The sequence below is a fragment of the Neomonachus schauinslandi genome, chromosome 6, assembly GCF_002201575.2.
Source record: "Neomonachus schauinslandi chromosome 6, ASM220157v2, whole genome shotgun sequence".
In the NCBI taxonomy this organism is placed as follows: domain Eukaryota; kingdom Metazoa; phylum Chordata; class Mammalia; order Carnivora; family Phocidae; genus Neomonachus; species Neomonachus schauinslandi.
The window spans coordinates 41,210,798-41,232,642 of record NC_058408.1 but is presented as its reverse complement, the minus strand read 5'-3'; the positions used below and the strand labels follow the sequence as shown (position 1 = coordinate 41,232,642).

The following is a 21,845-nucleotide window of genomic DNA, read 5'->3' as shown; positions in this document are numbered from 1 at the left end:
TGAAGTGTCAAGTAAATTATTCTCCAACAAATTTTCCCCAGTGTACTTTTAATGTCTAATTTGTAGCTTTAATGCATTAATTAATGTATAAATGACATTTTACTCTATGTGTTCAGACATTCTATAGGTTGGATTATATGAAATTGCTGCTATTGCTTTCTTGTAGGTGAAAAATGGCTGAATGCCAGCAATTTCACGTGGGTCAACCTCATACCATCTTAGTTTAAATGTTAGCCAGGGCCAAAACCTGAAGGAAATTCGTCTCTGAGAAGCAGAAGGCATACATACTGAGAAGCGAGGCGAGGCCGGCGCAGGGATATGCTCTGGCTGTACTTCCATGGCCGGTTCTTCTGGCGGTTTCGTACCCCGTCATCCTGGTCCATCATCTGTTCTAGGAGTGTCTGATCATCCGCATTCAGAGGGGCCACAGAGATGTCCCGCACGGCACGGAATTCACCACAGTTATTCAGATGCTCATTCTCCAGGCGGAAGAAGTTCCACACAAATCGCCTTAGCAAAATGGGGTAAGTAGGCAAATTATTTATAAAATCTGAACTTACTATTGTAACCTGTAACCCTCCCCGTATATCAAGTTTCCACTCATGAAATAAAAACAAGGAATGAAGGGTTAGAATATTACAACAGGAAAAGATGTGTGGTGGTGGGTGGGGAGGGAACCAGAATGGCCTAGGCAAAGGGGGAAATTCCCGTGGCTAGATGGGTATGTGTCTGCAGTTCAAGGGAGAGTCCAGGGCTGGAGAACTGCACAAGCCATGGGATTAGGAAGAATATAAGTGGAGGCAAGAAGTGGGCATAGGATTAAGCCCTGGAACAGTCCAACATTTACAATTTGGGAAGAGGAAGAACCAGTAAAGGAGTTGAGAAGGAACAGCTAGGAAGATGTAAGGGTATAGCTTCTGAGAAATGAAGTGAAAAAAGGGCTTTGCTGAGAGGTAAAGTAAGGTAGGTACAGAGAACTGACTGCTGGATTTAGCAAAACAGAGAGGCAGTATGATACAAGAATACAGATTCTGAAAGACTGTCTAGATTCAAATCATGACTCCACCATTTACTAGGCATAACGACCTTGGATTAGTTACTTAACCTATGCTTCAGTGTCATTAGCAAAATGGGACAGTAACAGTATCTACCTCATAAGACTGTTATGAGGATTCCTAAGTTAATACACGTAAAGTGTTTAGAACGGTGCCAGGCACACAGTGGGCAATACATGAATGTTTGCTGCTATTACTGTTATTATTACTGTTGTTATTGTAGATTATTAACAAAAGCAATTGAGTTTGAGTATTGGGAAAAAAGATTTGAGTTGAATTAAAGGAAGAATGGGGAGGAGTGAGACAGTGGAGATACCAAGTACAGACATCTTTTGAAGAATTCTGCTGTAAAGGAGACAGAAATGGGCAAGAGTTGGAGGAGGAAAGTAGATTCAAAGGAAGGCTTTTTGCTTTTGTTTTTCATGGGCGACAGAACACCTGCTTCTACTATTAAGCAAATAATTTTTAAAGGAGAAATGAAATAATCAAGAATTTAAAAAGTGAGTTTTTTTTCTTTACTAGAAAAAAATTTTTTTTTAAATTCATAAAGCAGCATCATATGTGGAAGAGAAAGAAGTGGGAGGGCCGTAGGTCTTGTAGTGATGGAGAGTCTCAGGTCCTAGACCTAGACATCTGGGAAAGTGAAAACGAAGAGGGTGACACATGATTGGGAAAGAGCACTAACAGCAACAAGTACACTGTTTCCAGATTCAACCTTTATCTTTCAGGTTTATCTTAATGTTTCTGGGTTTTATCTTATTTTATCAGACTTTGTGATAGATGTGCCCATCCTGACTCAGAGGAATGCTATAAACATGTCTGAAAATATCTTTATTTCATTTTCATTTGTGAAAGATATTTTCCATGGAGAAGGAGTTCTAGGTAGACCATTATTTTCTTTCAGCACTCTGAAAATATCATTTTATTGACTTCTGATTTTCATTGTTACTGTTGAGAAGTCAGCAGTCAACCTAACTCACTTCTTTGATGATAATCCTTTTTTTAGGCTGCTTTCTTTAAAATAAGCATTTAAATTAAAGTATTACATAGATATACAAAATTGTGCAAATCATTAAGTGGGCAACTTATTATAAAGTGATCACACTGTGTAATTACCACTCAGAAATAAAAAATATATTATCACACACCCAAAGCTGCCTTTATGGCGCCCTCCTGTGTTCTAGAGTGGTTATTGATTACCTTTCATATTTAGTTCCCCAATCCACCTGGAACTGATTTTGTATACTGTATACAGTATACAATAAGAGTCAAGATTCATTTCCCATTGTCATAAATCAGGTAGTGTCAATGTATGTGTGAATCTGTTTCTGGACTCCTTATTCTGTTCCAGTGGACTATTTGTCTATTCTTTCACTAATATCAGACACTGTCTTAATTACTGTAGCTATATAGTAAGTCTTGATATTGGAGAGTATAAGTCCTTTAACTTTTTTCTTTCCAGCATAGTCTTGGCTGTTCTATCCTTTTTTTTTTTTTTTTTTTTAAGATTTTATTCATTTATTTTTAGAGAGAGAGCAAGCGAGCGGGGGAGGGGGGGACAGAGGGAGAGAAAAACCCAAGCAGACTCCACACTGAGCATAAAGCCCAAGGCGGGGCTCGATCTCACAATCATAAGATCAGACCTGAGCCAAAACCAAGAGTTGGACGCTCAATTGACTGTGCCACCCAGGCACCCCTAGTCTTAGCTATTCTTCGTCCTATTTCCATATGAATTATAGAACTGGCTTGTCAATTTTTGTACACATAATCATTCATTAAATTTATTCCTAGGTATATGATATATTCTGATGCTATTCAAAATGGTGTGGTTTTTAAAATTTCATTTTCTAGTTATTTGGGATTGTTTTTTAGAACATTAAATTTTTATTTATATTGACCTTGTATTCAAGGACACAGCTACAATTAAAATAACAGCTTATTTGTAAATTCTTTTGGATTTTCTGCATATGCAATCATGTCATGGATGAATAGTTTTATTTTTTTCCTTTCTAATTCTTTTTTTTCAAAAAAGAGTTATTTATTTGAAAGAGCATGCATGCAAGGAAGCTGGGGGGAGGGGCAGAAGGAGAGGGAGAAAGAATTTCAAGCAGATTGTGAGTGGAGTCCAGCGCAGGGCTTGATCTCACGACTCTGAGATCACAACCTGAACTCAAACCAAGAGTTGGACGCTTAGCAGACTGTGCCACCCAGGTGCTCCTCCTTTCTCATTCTTACACTGTCTCCTCCCCACCCTCCACTACACTACCTATACTTGCAGTATGATGTTAAAACAAAGTGACAACATGCATAATAATCTCATTCCTGATCTCAAGGGAGAGCTTACAGTGTTTTACCATTAAATATGATCTTATTTATGTTTTTTGTAGATAATCTTTGAATTATTCATGAACATGTACTGACTTTTTCTCAATGGTATCTTCTACACACATGAAGGATGTTCCCCCTTTATTCTATTAATGTGGTGAGTTAACACAGATTAATTTTTAAATGTTAAATGATTTTGAATATTAAATCTCACATTCCTAGAATGAAACTAACTTGGTTGTGATGTATTATGCTTTTTATATGTTATTGGATTCATTAGCTAATATTTTCTTCAGAAGTTTTGCATTACTCTACATGAGATAGACTGGTTGGTCTTTCCTGGAATGTCCTCGTAGGTTTAGATATCAAAGCCACGCTGGTTGCACAAAATAAACTGGGAAGTGTTCCTTTTATTGCCTCTTTCCTCTGGAAGAGTTTTATGTACAACTGATAATTCCTCCTCATATATTTGGAGGAATTCCCTGGACCTACAGTTTTCCTTGTGAGAAGGATTTTTTTAAAAAGATTTATTTATTTGAGAGAGAGAGAAAGATCGTGTGTGCATGCACATGGGGGGGGGGCAGAGGGAGAGGGAGTGACTCTCAAGCAGAGTCCCTGCTGAGCACAGAGCTGATGTGGGCCCCATCACATGATCCTGAGATTATGACCCTGAGCCGAAATCAAGTTGGATGCTTAACTTACTGAGCCACCCAGGCACCCCCCTTGTGAGAAGGATTTAAATATGAATATGATTTCTTTAATAGATCTAAACCTATCAGATTTTATATTTCTTTACTGTTTTATTTCTTTAATTTAAATTCAATTAATTAACATATAGTGTATTATCAGATTCAGAGGTAGAGTTCAGTGATTCACCAGTCTTATATAATACCCAGTGCTCATTACATCACGTGCCCTCCTTAATATCCATCTCTTTATTGGTTTTAATAAACAGTGCTTTTCAAGGAATTTGTCCATTCCATCTAAATTTTGTACTTTATTGGCATAAAGTTGCTCATAATAATCATCTTACTCTTTTTTTTTTTTTTTTAAGAGAAGGGGAGCGGGGAAGGGGTAGAGAGTGAGGGAGACAGAGAGAATCTTAAACAAGCTCCATGACCAGCATGGAGCCAGACACAGGGCTCGATCTCACAACCCTAAGATCATGACCAGAGCTGAAATCAAGAGTCAGACACTTAACTGACTGAGCCACCCAGGCACCCCTCATCTTACTCTTTTAAAAAAATATCTTGAGGAGAATGTGGCAAATATGTGGATAAATGTAAATAAACATCCTCCTTAAAACAATTAAAAAAAAATATCTTGAGGATTTTTATTTGTAATTTGTGCATTTTTTCCTTTTTTGCTCCATCAGTCACACTTAGACATTTTACCAATTTTATTCATCTTTTTAAAGAACTTTGGCCTAATTTTCTCTACTTTATATTTTCTATTCCATTAATCTCTGTTCTTTGTATTTCCTTCTTTCTACTTTCGTTTGGGTTTGATTTGCTGTTTTAAAATTTTCTTGAAGCTGTTTATTTTTCCAATGTACACATTTAAAGCTACATATTGCCCTCTTGGCATGGCTTTAACTTGCATTTTGTTCTGTCACATTATCAGTTTCATTATGCTCAAAATATTTTAAAATTTCCATTACAATTTCAACTTTGATCCATGGGTTATTTAGACATGTATTGCTTGATTTCTAAACATTTGGGGATTCTCAGTTATCTTTTTGTGATTTTAATCCTATGAAATTTGTTGAAACTTACTTTATGGTCCAGCACGTGGTTAATTTTGGTAAATGTTCTACATGCAAATAAAAGAATGTGTATTTAGTTGTTGAATGCAGTGCTCTGTATATGTCAATTAGGTCAAGTTGGTTAATGGGACTATTTGTTTATTACTGAGAAAAGTATGTTATAATCTTCCTCTAAAATTGTAAATTTACCTACTACTTTTTAGCAACATCAGCTTTTGTTTTACATATTTTCAAGCTATGTTATTAGGTCAAACAAATTTGAACTTGTTATCACAAATGAATCTCAAAAGTCTCTAGGTTTAGCAAATTTCTTTAGAGCAAAATTAGCTTTAATGCTTCGCTTACCTTGGGGTATCTGCTTTTACTCAGATTTTAGGCTATCTTGTTAGATCACTGATGTCTTTAGGAAGATTTAAAAGACAATTCCTCTGGCATTTCCTTTGTTTCCAGTGAAAAGGCTGCCTGAATAACCCAGAATGTCAAATTGCAAATAATGATTCTCAAAAGATTTTTATTTTAATTTCTATTAAGACTTCTTACCTCCCAATTTCCATTCATGACCCTTCTAATGGAGCCCAATTCTAGAAAAAGCTTATAAGCCATCATTAGTAGTATTTTTAACTTTGTAAGAATTAACCTCTTAGACCTTCAAGGAGGATTTTCCAACTCTGATGCCATGAGAAGTTTGAGAAAAGTTGGGAAATTTAAGCCTTTCAAGTATAAGTTTTAATAAATTCTAACTTGTAAGTATTGGGTGTCTTCTAAGGGAAAAAAACTTCGATGGCCTTTTTGGTAGTTTGCTTACCGGAAAACCTCAAGGGGAGCAAAGACAGTAGCAACGATGTCCCCAGAATGAGGCGACAATGTCATGGAGGTAATTGAGATTTGGACAGTCCAAGCAAAGCGCAGAATCACATCCTCTATGATGGCACAGTAGTAATAGGCCTAAGGAATAATAAGCAAATTGAGTGCACTTACCATTATGTTTCTCACAAATAAGCATTTTTATCACAGCAACGAGACTCACATATGTCCCATCAACAAGCACAGGCTAAAGAGGAAAAATGGTTTTATTTTTATTTTCTATTTTAGAAAGATCTCACCAATTTAGTTTTTTTCTTAAATAGTGCAATATCAAAATGAAGTTTTATTGAATTTCATTAATCACTTAACAAATATATTTTATTCTGTATGCCAGGCTCTCTTCTAAACCCCAGAAATATAAACCAGATGAGATCCTTGATCTGATTGAGATTATATATATATATATTTTTTTTAAGATTTTTTATTTATTTATTTGACAGAGAGAGACACAGAGAGAGAGAGAACACAAGCAAGGGGAGTGTGAGAGGGAGAAGCAGGCTTCCTGCGGAGCAGGGAGCCCGATGCGGGGCTCGATCCCAGGACCCTGGGATCATGACCTGAGCCGAAGGCAGACGCTTAACGACTGAGCCACCCAGGCGCCCCTGATTGAGATTATATATTAATGTGTACATCATATGCTAATAAAGACTCAAGAGAAAAAAGACTAGCAGATTAATGAACTGTGTTATTTGCACTTTCACTCTCAAATTGCCTTACTCTGCATTTGAAGGAGTTTTACCTTGTTTTTTGAGGTCATTAAATAAAATGAAGCTTGGATATCACAAACATGGATTGAATTTAAGGAATGTTCTATTTTTACATGGGAAAGACAGCATTAAATTCTTTCAGGTACTAGTACCCACTATTTTGGAGTCCAATTTTAGCTACACAAAAGTTTTAAGTACACAAAGTGCCAATAGACTAGAACTGTAATCCATGGATTTGTTTGTTATTAATCTCTGGATAATCAGCTCTTTAAATACATGTATTTAAAGGCTGTGACATCTTATGGGAACTAGAATAGCCACGTATTTACAGCATCACATTTATGTTTTTTTTTCTTTTACAAAATTTAACAAAGGAATACTAGTCATGTTAAAAGGTTATTAACAAAAAAAGAGCAGTCTCCTTGCCACCTTCTCGTCTCGTTCTTTAGAGACCAACAATTTCAGAATTTGTAGCTATCTCTCCTAGTATTTATCCTTCATATTTCTAAATACTGTGTGTATATTGCCATATCTTGATTAATCAACTGGAGAGGTTATCCACTGCTGATTAGAATAAATTTATGAAGTTTTTTTTTTTTTAAAGATTTTATTTATTTATTTGACAGAGAGAGACACAGTGAGAGAGGGAACACAAGCAGGGGGAATGGGAAAGGGAGAAGCAGGTTTCCTGCCGAGCAGGGAGCCCGATGCGGGGCTCAATCCCAGGACCCTGGGATCATGACCTGAGCCGAAGGCAGACGCTTAATGACTGAGCCACCCAGGCGCCCCAATTCTATGAAGATTTTAACATATTTACATACCTCCCTGTTCCTTCCCCCATCCATTCAATACAGCGATAATGCAGTTTTTGGATAAATCCACATCCAGTGAACTCATTATTAGGCCTCAGTGAAGAACTGCAATTTCATGTTACTTTAAGAGTCAGTCTTAAAATGATCCACAGTTGACTATGTGGGAGCTTGATGTTACCAAAAATGTGAAAGTCTTGGGAGGAATACACTTAACATGAGGTCAAGAGACAGAGCAAAATTAACTTTTAAAATGGAGATAACAAAAATGCTTCCTGGATCCGGATGTGGTGCTCAGCAATATGATCTGTTAATCCCTAAGAACTGATTTTAAGATTCATTTAACTGTGTTCTTAATTTTTAAATGAAGCTCCTCCACTGGACTCCACCAATAGCTCTTCTTTCTTTTTCAAGTAGAATGAATTTTATTCCAATATTTGTCTTTTTTTTTTTTTTTAGATTTTATTTATTTTTTTGACAGAGAGAGACATAGCGAGAGCAGGAACACAAGCAGGGGGAGTGGGAGAGGGAGAAGCAGGCTTCCCGCAGAGCAGGGAGCCCGATGTGGGACTCGATCCCAGGACCCTGGGATCATGACCTGAGCCGAAGGCAGACGCTTAACGACTGAGCCACCCAGGCGCCCCCAATATTTGTCTTTTTAAGATGAAAAGGGATGTGGCGATCTAGCAGAACATTTTTCTTATAAATTTGCAAATTATAATGTAGGAAACCATATACTGTATTTCCTAGGGTTATGAAAATATGCAATAATGAAACTGAATGAAAAACTCTATTCACTAATTTCATTATAAAGAAGCCAATAAGTTAGAACTATTTAAAAGGAGGCATGGATTAACATTTATATAAAAATATCAACAATTCATCTGAGAATCAGCTTGAGAAGTAAATGTATTATAGTGCTCAGTAAGGCAAGAACAATATGAGGAGGCAATAGCTTACCTTTTGGTAAGCACAAAAGGACCATCATTTACCTGAGCTCATGTCTGCTCTCTGACTTGTACTTAACATTACTGATTTTCTTTCTTTCTTTTAAAAAAACATTTTTTAAAGTAATTTCTACATCTAATGTGAGGCTTGAACCTACAACCCTGAGATCAAGAGTGCCCTAACAACTGAGGTGCTCCCTAATTTTCTTTTCAAATGAGATTATTATAAAGATATGTCTAGTGCCTTGGTCATATATTCCAAATTTGCACATTGGGATTCTTGCTATAGCTTACATAAAAAAAAAAGATCACTGTAAATTAATATCCTCCTTTCTGTTTCATTTACTTATCTGAAGTTACCCTACATATCATTCTTTGTATCCACTCTCCTACCATCTATCTTTAGTGCTCACACTTTAATAAAACAGCTTTCCCTATTCACCAACTGAATATTACATATTCACACACTTTTCAAAGTTCAGTTTTGAGGTACTGGTGACATTCTGACATAGTACGAAGTATGAGTGACCCAATCTATATACATCCTTCCTCATCACAGAACGTTAGAACTGGGAAAGGATCAAGAGATAATCTAGTAGAAGAGAATATACTATAGTACAGTTGCTTAAAGTTATGTAGCTAGTTAGTGAGACACCTGAGATCAGAATTCACTTACTAGGATTCCTAGTTCATTGTTTAATTTCTTTCATTATCTGAGTAATGATACTCTTGGTCTTTTTTTAATTTAGGCTCTCTTATCCTTTTATTCATATATAAATAATTCCTAAGGAAATATCCATGTGTTTTCAGACTAAATTGGTACTTTACTTTAACAAATATTGGTTGAAATAAATGAAAAGAGAAGCCTTCTTGATGCACCAAAGGAGAGTCAGGCACTTCCTTTCCTTTGTGCTTTCACAGCACTACTTACTCAGCCAAGTATTTATTGAGGCATTCCACAAATATTAAGTCTACTATATGCTAGGAACTATGCTGGGCAGTGAGGGATATGGATACCTAAGCAGATAATTATAATACAATGTGATAACTGCTTTAAGAGAAGTTTGTAGAAGGTAAAATGGGATTAGGACAAATAGTTAAATATGCTTAGAAAAATAAAGGCTTTTTAGAGAAAGTAACCCTTGAACTGACTTTTTAAAAGGAGGAACCGGAGACGATGTAGAGAAAAAGGAACCCTCATGCACTGTTGTTGGGAATGTAACTGGTATAGTCAACTGTGGAAAACAGTATGAAGAAAAAGAAATAGAACAACATATGATCCAGTAATTCCACCTGGGTATTTACCCAAAGAAAACAAAAACAGTAATTTGAAAATATATCTGCCCTCCTTTGTTTTACTGTAGAATTATTTACAACAGCCAAGATATGGAAGCCATCCAAGTGTCCATCGATAGATGAATGGATAAAGAAGATGCATGTATATACATATATATATATACACACACACACATACATACAATGGACTATAACTCAGCTATAAAAAAGGATGAGATGTTGTCATGTGCAACAGCATGGATGGACCTACAAGGCACAATGCTAAGTGAAATAAGTCAGAAGAGAAAGACAAATACCATATGATTTCACTTATATGTGGAATCTAAAAAACAAATTAATAAACAAAAAGTAGAAACAGACCTATAAATACACAGAACAAACTGATGGTTGCCAGAGGGGTGGGGGGTAAAGGAATGGGCAAAATGGGTGAAGGAGTGTGGAAGGATATAGGCTTCCAGTTATGAAATAAGTCACTAGGATGAAAAGTACAGCACATGGAATATATAGTCAATGGTATTGAAACAGTGCTGTATGGTGACAGATGGTAGCTACACTTGTGAGCGTAGCCTAACATAGAGTGTTGAATCACTATCTTGTACACCTGAAACTAATGTAACATTTGTGTGTCAACTATACTTCAATTGAAAATAAATAAAAAATTAAAATAAAAAAAGGAGAAACAGGAGTTTGCAAGGCAGACAAAGGGGGGAGAAGAGGGCATGTGAGACAGAGTAAACTGCATGTTCAAAATTAAGTCATAAATTATAGTAAGTGATTTATTCCTCTATTCTAGACTTTATCACATTGTATTGCAATTTGTTTACTTACCTGTTAAATATAGTTTATGGCCTCTTTGAGAACGAGAACTTTTTTATTTTCTATAGTGCCCAGCAGATAGTAAAAAACTGACATTTTTGCTGACAGAATGAATTAGTATTTTTTGGTAATTAGTTGTTTTTTCTCAATATATTAGGTTGGGATTAGGTATGCATCATAATAGGATTTAGCTGATGATACACCAGAGCTCTTGTTGTTGTTTTTAAAACAAATACAAGCATTCTTTGTACATACTTTTTGGGGGTATACAATCTCTTCCCGAAGAAAGGTGTTTTCTCCAGCATTCTTATCAAAGAGACCCCAGTCCATCTTCAGATCCCAGATGAGGGTATAACAGGAACTGATGATACAAAACACGATCCAAAGATAAAAGAATACCATGGTGTCTGAGTGACCTCGTTCTGAAGAAAGAAAAGGGAAAGGTAAAAGAGACAGTTGGAGATTTAAGTAAAATTCCTCATTAAATAAAACTAATTTTAAAAAGATTCTTTATACAGCACCATAAAGGAAGTAAGATTTTAAACAAATCTCCCTAGTATGAACGCTGTCTAATAGAAGTTAAATAGTAACTCTGATTCTCCTGAAGTACAGAGTAATCATCAAACATTTACCAAATACATAAAATTTGTACAAATGTGCATTTGAGTTTTGGAGGCTCTATGCTGAATATATAAAAATCCAAATAATTGCAATGGAGGTTTTGAATAGTACAAAAGATGTCATTTTAATTTTTACCATCAGGTGGCAGATTAGGGCCAAAGATGAAAAAAAAAATTGAGAAACACCACTAATAAGAAATGTGCTACATTTGCTTCAAGAAATTCTTGGATTGTTTTAACCTTAGAACATTTCCTTCATATACTTAGATTTTGTCTATACTTATTGTGAATACAATCAGATACTTTTAATTCCAGATAAAAAGCCAGAAAGCAACAGATTGATTATCCTTGAGGACATATACGAAAGCAAATTTCTCTCAAATCACAAAGCAAAGCATGATATTTTTGCCTTTTTTAGACGTTGTTTATAGATACAAATGCTGGGAACACTACAAAGTACACTCAAGCAGAATAATAAAAATAATTTGCATATGTTGTTATATAATTTAGTATTTTTCACCTTAAGTGCTTCATATATTCTCTAATGAAATTCTTCTTTGGTAAGTTTCAGTCATCATGATATTATTTGTGTTCCCAGGATATAGGTATTAATATGGTCCTGAATTATCAGGAAAAAACAGGAATCAGGAATTATCAGGAAATCAGGAATTATCAGGGAAAAAGTTATGAAACATCTAATTCAAAAAAGTTTAAATTTTGGTTAGTTTCCCAAAGGCAAAGAAAATAAAGGATGTATCATGCCTTATCCACAATCCTTCCTATTAAAATAAAGTCCTTCCTATTAAAACAAGTGTTCATTAATCATTTTTAGGCATTGAAAGTATTAAGTACAGTATAATTCAAAGGCACCCTTTAGAAATTTATAATATAGTAAGTGGAAATAGTCATTTGTTATTAATGATAAATCTGAGTTCAAAATGAAGTATAAACAAAGCACTATGAGAACATCAAGGGGAATGGGAATGTTTCCAACAGTAGGAAAAAAGAGGAAGTAGCATTTGAGTTATTTGTAGAAGGATAAATAAACAGTGTTGCAAAAGTCAGGCAAATGATGCAAGGATATTCAAAGCTGAAGGAAGATAATGAAAAGCCAGGAGGGTGGGAAAGTACAAGGTGTGTTTGAGGAGCTGCAAATAATCTAAATCTAGTGTGGCTGAAATATGGAGGACGTAAGAGAATGAGTATGATCTGAAATGAGCCTGGAGAAGACATTTTGGGTCTGACTATGGAATGACCTCTTGGTACTTAGGATCTTATCTATTTTAGAAAAATAATTAAGCTGGCAGGATGCTTGCATCAGAATTACTTAGCCAATTTAAAAAATATGGGTATGTTATAGTTCCAGTATTAATCAGTTCGTACCAGCTCAAAAGAACTGTTACATTTTCAAAACTAAACTGTTAAACACAATTATTAAAAATTGAATTATATAAACTTACAATTAGTTATATTAAAAACAAAGGTAATAAAAAAGCAGAATTCATTATTTCCTAATTATTTTACTACATTTTGCTATTAACCTTTTTTTTTAGGTTATATATGTTTATTGTATCTGTATGATGGAAACATTATATAATGCTGTGCTACTATACATCTTTTCCCAACATTCAATATTATCTTAGTAGCTTAAACTGGCTATGGTGGAAGTATTTATACCACGGAAATCAACAAACACTGCAAATCAGTACCTCCTGTCCCTACTCATACCTAAGAGCTGGTTTGTTAAACATATAACAGCACATCACTGTTCAGCTTCTTCTGGAAAGTCAGCAGTTGGAAATAAAAACCAGTATTTTTTCAATGGTCCACAAGTGATACTAGTGAACAGTCAAGCTTAGATATAAACACATTTTCAGGGATGCCTGGGTGGCTCAGTCGGGTAAGCGTCTGCCTTCGGCTCAGGTCATGATCCCAGGGTCCTGGGGTAGAGTCCCATATTGGGCTCCTTGCTCAACAGGGAGCCTGCTTCTCCCTCTGCCCCTCCCCCTGCTCGTGGCCTCTCTCTCTCACTCTCTCTCTCAAATAAATAAATAAAATCTTTTTTTTTAAGATTTTATTTATTTATTAGAGAGCAAGAGAGAGAGAAACAGCATGAGATGGGAGAAGGTCAGAGGGAGAAGCAGACTCCCCGCTGAGCTGGGAGCCCGATGTGGGACTCGATCCCAGGACTCCGGGATCATGACGTGAGCCGAAGGCAGTCGCTTAACCAACTGAGCCACCCAGGCGCCCAATAAATAAAATCTTTAAAAAAAAAAAAAAAACACATTTTCAGGTTTAAACTATTTTCATAAAAACTCTTCTTCACCAAAAGTAAATTGGGTTGACTATTTATACTATAACACTGTAGACATAAATTATCAGTTTAAAAGTCCTAAAAAAATACTTATTATCTAGTTTAGTTGGATGTGTTCCGTTTACTTCATTCTATAGATAGACACAGTCTAACTGAGAAGTATTATTCAATAATTAGCATCATGATTGCATTTAAAAATCTTGTAACTTACCTACTAAGGTTTGCAAAGAAAATTGCAAAGCAAATATAGCACCTTAATAAAATTCACACTGTTCTCATATTTTCAAAACAAGATCAACACAAAGAGACAAAGACAGCAACTTAATTGTAAATTATATTTGCAACGCTTTTTTAAAAAATTGAATGCTTACTATAAGCCAGGCCCTTCATATATATTATCTCATTTAGTTTTTACAACAACAAACCATCATTTTGTTTGCTAAGTAAAAGTAATGAAATGAGAAGAAAGTAATAGATACATTGAGCAAGAAGTTAAAAAAATGAATATTTCTCAAGTAAGTACAAGTAACATCAAGTGTTATTACTGAAAGCCGAATTTCTTTTCTAATTACTAAAGAAATCATCAAGTTCAAATTATTATATAAAAGGAGATTGTGGGGGGAAAGTTCAAAAGAAAGGAATTAATAAGGAAACAAAAATCAATATGCTACTTTTCTTTAATGTGTTCTAGATTTTAATACAAGTCCTATTCTTAGAGGATAATTCTTAAAATGGTACAGTGGGTCAAGTACCTCCCTCCTTTCTAAGCTCATATTATTTCCATAAAATTTCTATGAAACCCATACAAGCCCTTACTGACTTTTCAAAAAGCAAGTATTTCAACAGAATATTTTGGAATAAGTAATGCTTTATCTTACTTTTTCAAACAATAATTAGTGTGCACCTAGTCTACATGTGTTACATTTTGGTCTCTTTTTAATTATTACCCTTATTTGATCTTTCCCATCTCCCAAATGTGGAGTGCTTCTCCCTGAAATCATCTGCCTTTATTGGTATTCAGGGGACGTACTGGAAAGATATTATCACTTTAGGCAAGCAATTACATCTAATTCTCTCTTGGCTACTTCTGGTAGCCCACTTTAGTGATGTTCAGAATCACAGAAAATCAAGTCATTGCTATTCTAACCTAAGCTTCTATTACACACCTGTCATATTAGATGCATAATTCATACTGGAAATATTTATGGTAATGTTATCTACTGAATGTAAAACAAACAAAAATAAGCTTCTTAGAGTTTTGTACCCATGGTTATCATAGGAGGGATAAAGCAAAATAATATATCAGGAAAAGTGCTAAGAGAGAAACCAGAAAAATTATATATGAAAATCATCCTTGAACCATGTTTCAGGAAGGTATTTTAAAAATGAAAAGAGTGGCATTGTGTAACGAGAAAGTGTATGGTTTTCTTTTCAACCAAAACCTTTCTATTCTGGTAACAGTTTACTAGTTTCTAATCTGAAATTAAAAAACAAATAAAATAGACTGCACACTGTTTTCAAAGCCCAAACCTATGCAGGTAATAAGCTAAGTTATGAATTAGTGTGGCATCTAGCAAATCTTAGTTCTATTCCCATAACCTAAAAAACATCAAAACACTGAATTACAAGATTAATATGGTTCTCTAAAAATGGATTAGATACTTCCCTGACCATTAGTGTGTTTTAGTTAAAATGTAAGGTCACATGTAGCCTCCTCAGGTGATTATCATATTTATCCTAAGAGCAGGCAAGAAAGACATTATTATTCCCATTTATAGTTAAGAAAACTTAAGTTCAGAGAGACCGTCAATAAGTGGAAAGATAACTGGATTTGAAGTAAGAAGATCTGGGTCTGAATCCAGACTCTGCCTCTTTCCAACTTAGTGATTATAGAAAATTCATAATCTTAAAATGATTGAGACAAAAATGGAAATCATTAGGCCTAAGGATAAATGAAGAAACTAGAAATGGGAATCTTTATCCAAGGAACTTTTTTGTACTAGACAACTTTGTTGCTCTACATCCATCTCAATTCTAAAATGAAAAGATAGGGGCGCCTGGGTGGCTCAGTTGTTAAGTGTCTGCCTTCGGCTCAGGTCATGATCCCAGGGGCCTGGGATCGAGCCCCGCATCAGGCTCCCTGCTCTGTGGGGAGCCTGCTTCTCCCTCTCCCACTGCCCCCGCTTTGTTCCCTCTCTCGCTGTCTCTCTCTCTGTCAAATAAGTAAATAAAAAAAATCTTAAAAAAAATAAATAGAATAAATAAAATAAAATGAAAAGACAGTTCCATAAAACTATGAAGTAACATTAAAAACATTTCTAAGGTATGTGAAAAACAGAATTTAAATACTATACATATATTACTTCATACTGTATATAAAATTTATGTTTATAGAAAAAGACAGAGGTATCTATTCCTATGAAGGAAGATTATTAAAGGGGCTCACTTTTAACTTTAGGTATTTCTGTATTATTTGAAATTTAATTTTATAGTGATATATACACATCCATATGTTACTTGTATGATTAAAAATAAAAGGAAAAAGTGGGCTAAGGAAAATAATTGCTATTAGGGTAGTGATATTTTCCCAGGACCCAAAGGCACATGCTTAACCAACTGAGCCACCGAGGCAGCCCTGCTATATTGTTTCTATAATAAAAAAATACTACACAGGAATTCATTTATTCATGCAACAGATGTTTACTGTCTACTATAAGCTGCGTTAATTACCATATAGTTATAATACTTAAGGTTAATTAAAAAGAAAAATTTTATTTCTATATTCAATAAACATGGTGAATGCCTATTGGGTAACCAGGCACATTTTAGAGAATGGGGATGGATATACTGAAGAACTACTAAGGGCTAAGGATAAAAGAAGAGATAGGAAGTAAACAAAAAGACAGTGTATAAGTACAACTGTAGAACTGTGCATAACAGAGGAATCAATAAACCAGGCTTTCAGGAGGTTTAATAGCCAGGAAAGGCTTCCTGAAGGAGGCACTACTTAAGCTGAGTCTTGAGCCATGTCATACAGTGTAGAAACTACCCATCCGTCCAATGAATTAGCACCTACCATATGTCAGATGTTCTAGGTACTAAGCACATAGTAATAAATCTTATTCACTAATGAGCAACTTTCTGCCCCTGTGAAGTTTACTACTTAGTGGGGGTAGACAATGATCAGATATACAAATAAACAAGATAATTCCGCACAGTGAAAAGTGACATGAAGAAAAAAGAACATGGTAATAGGGCTGAGACTGACAGAATTCCTTTTTTTTTTTTTTTAAAGATTTTATTTATTTGACAGAGAGAGACACAGCGAGAGAGGGAACACAAGCAGGGGGAGTGGGAGAGGGAGAAGCAGGCTTCCCAGCGGAGCCGGGAGCCCGATGCAGGGCTCGATCCCAGGACCCTGGGATCATGACCTGAGCTGAACGCAGACGCTTAATGACTGAGCCACCCAGGCGCCCCTGACAGAATTCCTTTAGATAGTGTTCAGACAGAGAAGGTCTGTAAGTTGATACCTGAGTGATGAGAAGGAGCCAATCAGATGAAAAACTGGAGGAAGAGTTCCATATGTGATATTAATTACAGTTTCTAGTAACCATATTTTTAAAGGTAAAGTGAGGGGTGCCTGGATGGCTCAGTTGGTTAAGTGTCTGCCTTTGGTTTCTGTCATGATCCCAGGGTCCTGGGATCAAATCCCAAATTGGGCTCCCTGCTCAGCAGGGAGTCTGCTTCTCCCTCTCCCTCTGCCCCTCCCCTCTGCTCGTGTTCTCTCTCTCTCTCTCAAATAAATAAATAAAATCTTAAAAAAAAAGGTAAAAGGACACAGGTAAAATTAAATTTTTTTTAAAGAGAGAGAGAGAGAGCACACACACACACACACACACACAAGGGCCGGTGGGAGGGGCAGAGGGAGAGGGAGAGAGAGAATCCTAAGCAGGCTCCACGCCCAGCATGGAGCCCAATGTGGAGCTCAATCTCATGACCCCAAGATCATGATCTGAGCTGAAATCAAGTTGGATGCTTAACCAACTGAGCCACCAGAAGCCCCTAAAATTAATTTAATATTTTATTTAATCTAATATATCTAAAATGTTATTTTAATAATATAAAATTATTGGGAGCTTTTATATTTTTTTTCATGTCTTCAAAATCCATTTTGTATTTTACAGTACATCTCAGTTTTGCCTAGGAACATGTCAAGTGCTCAACAGTTGTATGTATCTAGTAGCTCCTAGTAACTACCTTATTAAATAGTACAGTGCTAGGAAGGGGGATGAGATGGAGGGGTAAAGACTTAAGTGGTGGGCGCCTGGGTGGCTCAGTTGGTTAAGCGACTGCCTTCGGCTCAGGTCATGATCCCAGGGTCCTGGGATCGAGTCCCACATTGGGCTCCCGGCTCAGTGGGAAGCCTGCTTCTCCCTCTCCCACTCCCCCTGCTTGTGTTCCTGCTCTCACTGTCTCTGTCTCTGTCAAATAAATAAATAAAATCTTTAAAAAAAAAAAAGACTGTAAGTGGTGTACTAATCAGGAGGCTGTTGTAGTAGCCTAGTGAGAAATGATGAGGACTAAAATTGAGTGGAAGTACAAGGTACAGGGAGGTCAGGCAAAAAAAGAAAAATAGAAACTAATACTGGCAGGAATTGGTGAATTGTGAGATGAGATAAAGGGTAGAGTCAAGGACAACTCATAGTTTAACCTGGGTGACTGGGCAGCACAGGGCCATGAACCAGTAAGAAAGAAAACAACATGCGCCTGAAGAAGGCTAAGGGGAAAAAAAAAAAAAAAGAGTTTAAATTTGAATATGCTGACTTTAAGGTACCTAGGAGACACTGAGATGGAAAATGCTCAGGAAACAGACATAGAAATAAGAAGCTTAAGATACGGATTTGGGAGTCACATATATGTAAGACGGGTTGAGCCCATTTTGGAACCACCAAAATAATACAAGTGCCTTCTATGAAAAGGGTAAGGAGACAATCAGAAATAGAAGTCTTCCATTTACACTGCATTTGACTAAATTTTGTTGAATTTATCCTGTTTTTCTTTACACCAAAGATCCAAAGAAATGAGAGCTCTCTCAAATGTTACCGTTTCTCCTTATCGCTTTCAAAATATAAATTCTAATGTTTGTATAGACTTCAAGGTTTTAAAATATATACAAGGTTTACATTATTATACAAAGTTATTGTGGCTATAGGAATAGAGACAGTGAGGACAGGCAGACTACTGTTTTGAGATGTAAGAGTGAGAAAAGAAGGGGCGCCTGGGTGGCTCAGTCATTGAGTCTGCCTTCGGCTCAGGTCATGATCCCGGGGTCCTGGGATCGAGCCCCACACTGGGCTCCTTGCTCAGCAGGAACCCTGTTTCTCCCTCTCTTTCACTTGTGTTCCCTCTCTTGCTGTGTCTCCCTCTGTCAAATAAATAAATAAAATTTAAAAAAAAAAAAAGGAGAAAAGAAAAGAGACTATTCCAGGGAAGTCTTTTTAGGGTAAGAGACTCTTGAGTGTATGTACACAGGCTGAAGGAAAGGAGTTAGTAATAATGAAGAGACTGAAGACCTAGAAAAGAAAAAGAATGACTGCTAAAGCAAGATCCTGAAAGAGACAGAAAGAAATGAGTTCAGAGCCCTTAGGAGGGAAAAGTTACCTAAGACTGGGAAAAATATGTAGTGAGAATGGATTTGGATTAAATAAGTATGTAGGGAGAAGGTGGGTGAAGGGAAATGACTCCTGATAGGCTCAATTTTCTCAAGTTAGTAGGAAACATGGTGGTCTATAAAGGTAAAAAGGGTAAAACTGAATTGAAGGCTTGAGAAAAGCAGTAAGAGTTATCATAAACCTTTTTTTCAAAGTTAACATTTCTGAGATAAATAATAATAAAAGCAAAGGACAAAACACTTGTAAGTATAGAAAAGGCAATCTCCCCTTCCTATGGTATTCTTTTCATAAAACTTTTTGTTTGTGCTTGTATTTTTATTATTATGTACACATCTCTTTTCTCTTTCCTGGAAGACTGTACCCTAGCTGGCATTTAAAAAGGAATTTAACTTTACACTAGAGTGAATCGTGTGTATGTGCACGCACCTATTTGTCTTTTCCATTAAACTATAATTAATGTCTTTTAGGAAATGTATCATGTCAGCATTTTTCCAGGGCCTACGCACTACACTCCATGTGATAAGAACAATCAATATCTGCCAAATTAAACTGAGGGCAATGGCTGTGTTTTACTCATTTTTTTATTTTCTGCACAACACCTTACCTTCCAACAGATTTGGGGAAGGTAACATGATTTCTGGGCATACTTCATATACAATGAGTCCCTGAAAACAACTTGTAAAAAGATGAATATGGGGCACCTAGGTGGCTCAGTCCATTAGGCATCTGACTCAATTTCAGCTCAGGTCATGATCTCGGGGTTGTGGGATTAAGCCTGGTGACAGGCTCCACACTGGGTGTGGAGCCCGCTTAGGATTCTCTCTCTCCTTTTCCCTCTGCTCCTGCCCCGCTAAAAAAGAAAAGAAATGCTGAACATGAAAAAGTCAAATAACAGACATACATGTTTCTAAGGAATTTGTTTCCTAAGAGCTAAAAAATAAAGAAAATAAAACTCCTTATGTCTTCCTTGTCCTTTAAACACAATCTTTTTTTTTTTTTTTAGATTTATTTATTTATCTGAGATGAGAGAGTGTGAGTGAGCAAGGAGTGGGGTAAAGGGAAAGGGAAAGGAAGAGAATCTCAAGCAGACTCCCCGCTGAGCAGGGAGCCCCGTACGGGGCTTAATTTCACGACCCTGAGATCATGACCTGAGCCAAAACCAAGAGTTGGACACTCAACTAACTGAACCACCCAGACACCCCTAGACACAATCTTTATTTTTTTTTTTTTGCTATGAGTTTTTTTTTTATTATGTTCAATTAGCCAGCATATAATACACCATTAGTTTTTTGTTGTTGTTGTTTTTGTTCTAAAGATTTTATTTATTTATTTGACAGAGACAGTGAGAGAGGGAACACAAGCAGGGGGAATGTGAGAGGGAGAAGCAGGCCTCCCGTCGAGCAGAGAGCCCAACACGGGGCTTGATCCCAGGACCCTGGGATCATGACCTGAGGCGAAGGCAGATGCTTAACGAATGAGCCACCCAGCCGCCCCCATCATTAGTTTTTGATGTAGTGTTCAACGATTCATTAGTTGCCTATAACACCCAGTGCTCATCACCACACGTACCCTCCTTAATACCCATCACCTGGTTACCCCATTCCCCCACCACCCTCTCTTCTGTAACCCTCAGTTTGGTTCCCGGAGTCCAGAGTCTCTCATAGTTTGTCTCCCTCTCTGATTTCCCTCTCATCCCCTGTGGTCCTCTGTGCTATTCCTTATGTTCCACATATGAGTGAAACCATATGATAACTGTCTTTCTCTGCTTGACTTATTTCCCTTAGCATAATCCTCTCCAGCTCCACCATGTTGATGCAAATGGTGGGTATTCATCCTTTCTGATGGCTGAGTAATATTCCATTGAATATATGAACCACATCTTCTTTATCCATTCATCTGTTGAAGGACATCTTGGCTCCTTCCACAGTTTGGCTATGGTGGACATTGCTGCTATGAACACTGGGGTGCATGTGCCCCTTCTTTCCACTACGTCTGTATCTTTGGGGTAAATACCTAATAGGGCAATTGCTGAATTGTAGAGTAGCTCTATTTTTAACATCTTGAGGAACCTCCATACTGTTTTCCAGAGTGGCCGCACCAGCTTGCATTCCCACCAACAGTGTAAGAGGGTTCCCCTTTCTCCACATCCTCGCCAACACTTGCTGTTTCCTGCCTTGTTAATTTTTGCCATTCTAACTGGTGTAATGTGGTATCTCATTGTGGTTTTGATTTGTATTTCCCTGATGGCTAGTGATGTTGAACATTTTTTCATGTAGACATAATCTTTAATGATAATATTCCTAATATCTTACAAATATTCTTTGTTTTTACTGTTTACAACAGAACACAGGTAATGTCTTCAAACTGAATGAGTGATGGCACTGATGCTTAAAAATTGCTGCTTTCTGTATGCCTAATGATTTCCATCTTTGTTTTAATTATATTAAAATTTCTTCATGATAATGATATGTACTACCAAAATTCCCACTTATTTTGATAAGAATAGACAGAATATAATAAAATACTTAAATAACCACACAAATGCACTGGTATCTGTGACTAAGAAAATGATGCTGCCAAGGCTGCTAGTTGGCAGCTAGTGCTACCATGTAAAAGCAGGAATTGTTCTGAATCCAAAGGATAATTAAGGGTGGG

At 36.4% G+C, this 21,845-nt stretch overlaps 1 protein-coding gene across 2 annotated transcripts in view; it reads right to left on the bottom strand.

Moving 5' to 3' along the window:
* The window catches only part of XPR1 (xenotropic and polytropic retrovirus receptor 1), a 249,464-nt gene that overhangs the window by 7,050 nt on the left and 220,569 nt on the right, over positions 1-21,845 (bottom strand). For both annotated transcript variants that reach the window (XM_021682766.2, XM_021682767.1), the window contains 3 exons: positions 10,840-11,006; positions 5,951-6,090; positions 289-510 (listed from right to left, as the gene is read on the bottom strand). In XM_021682766.2, coding sequence (XP_021538441.1) covers positions 289-510; positions 5,951-6,090; positions 10,840-11,006 — 529 coding nt within the window. The remainder of the gene's footprint in view (positions 1-288; positions 511-5,950; positions 6,091-10,839; positions 11,007-21,845) is intronic.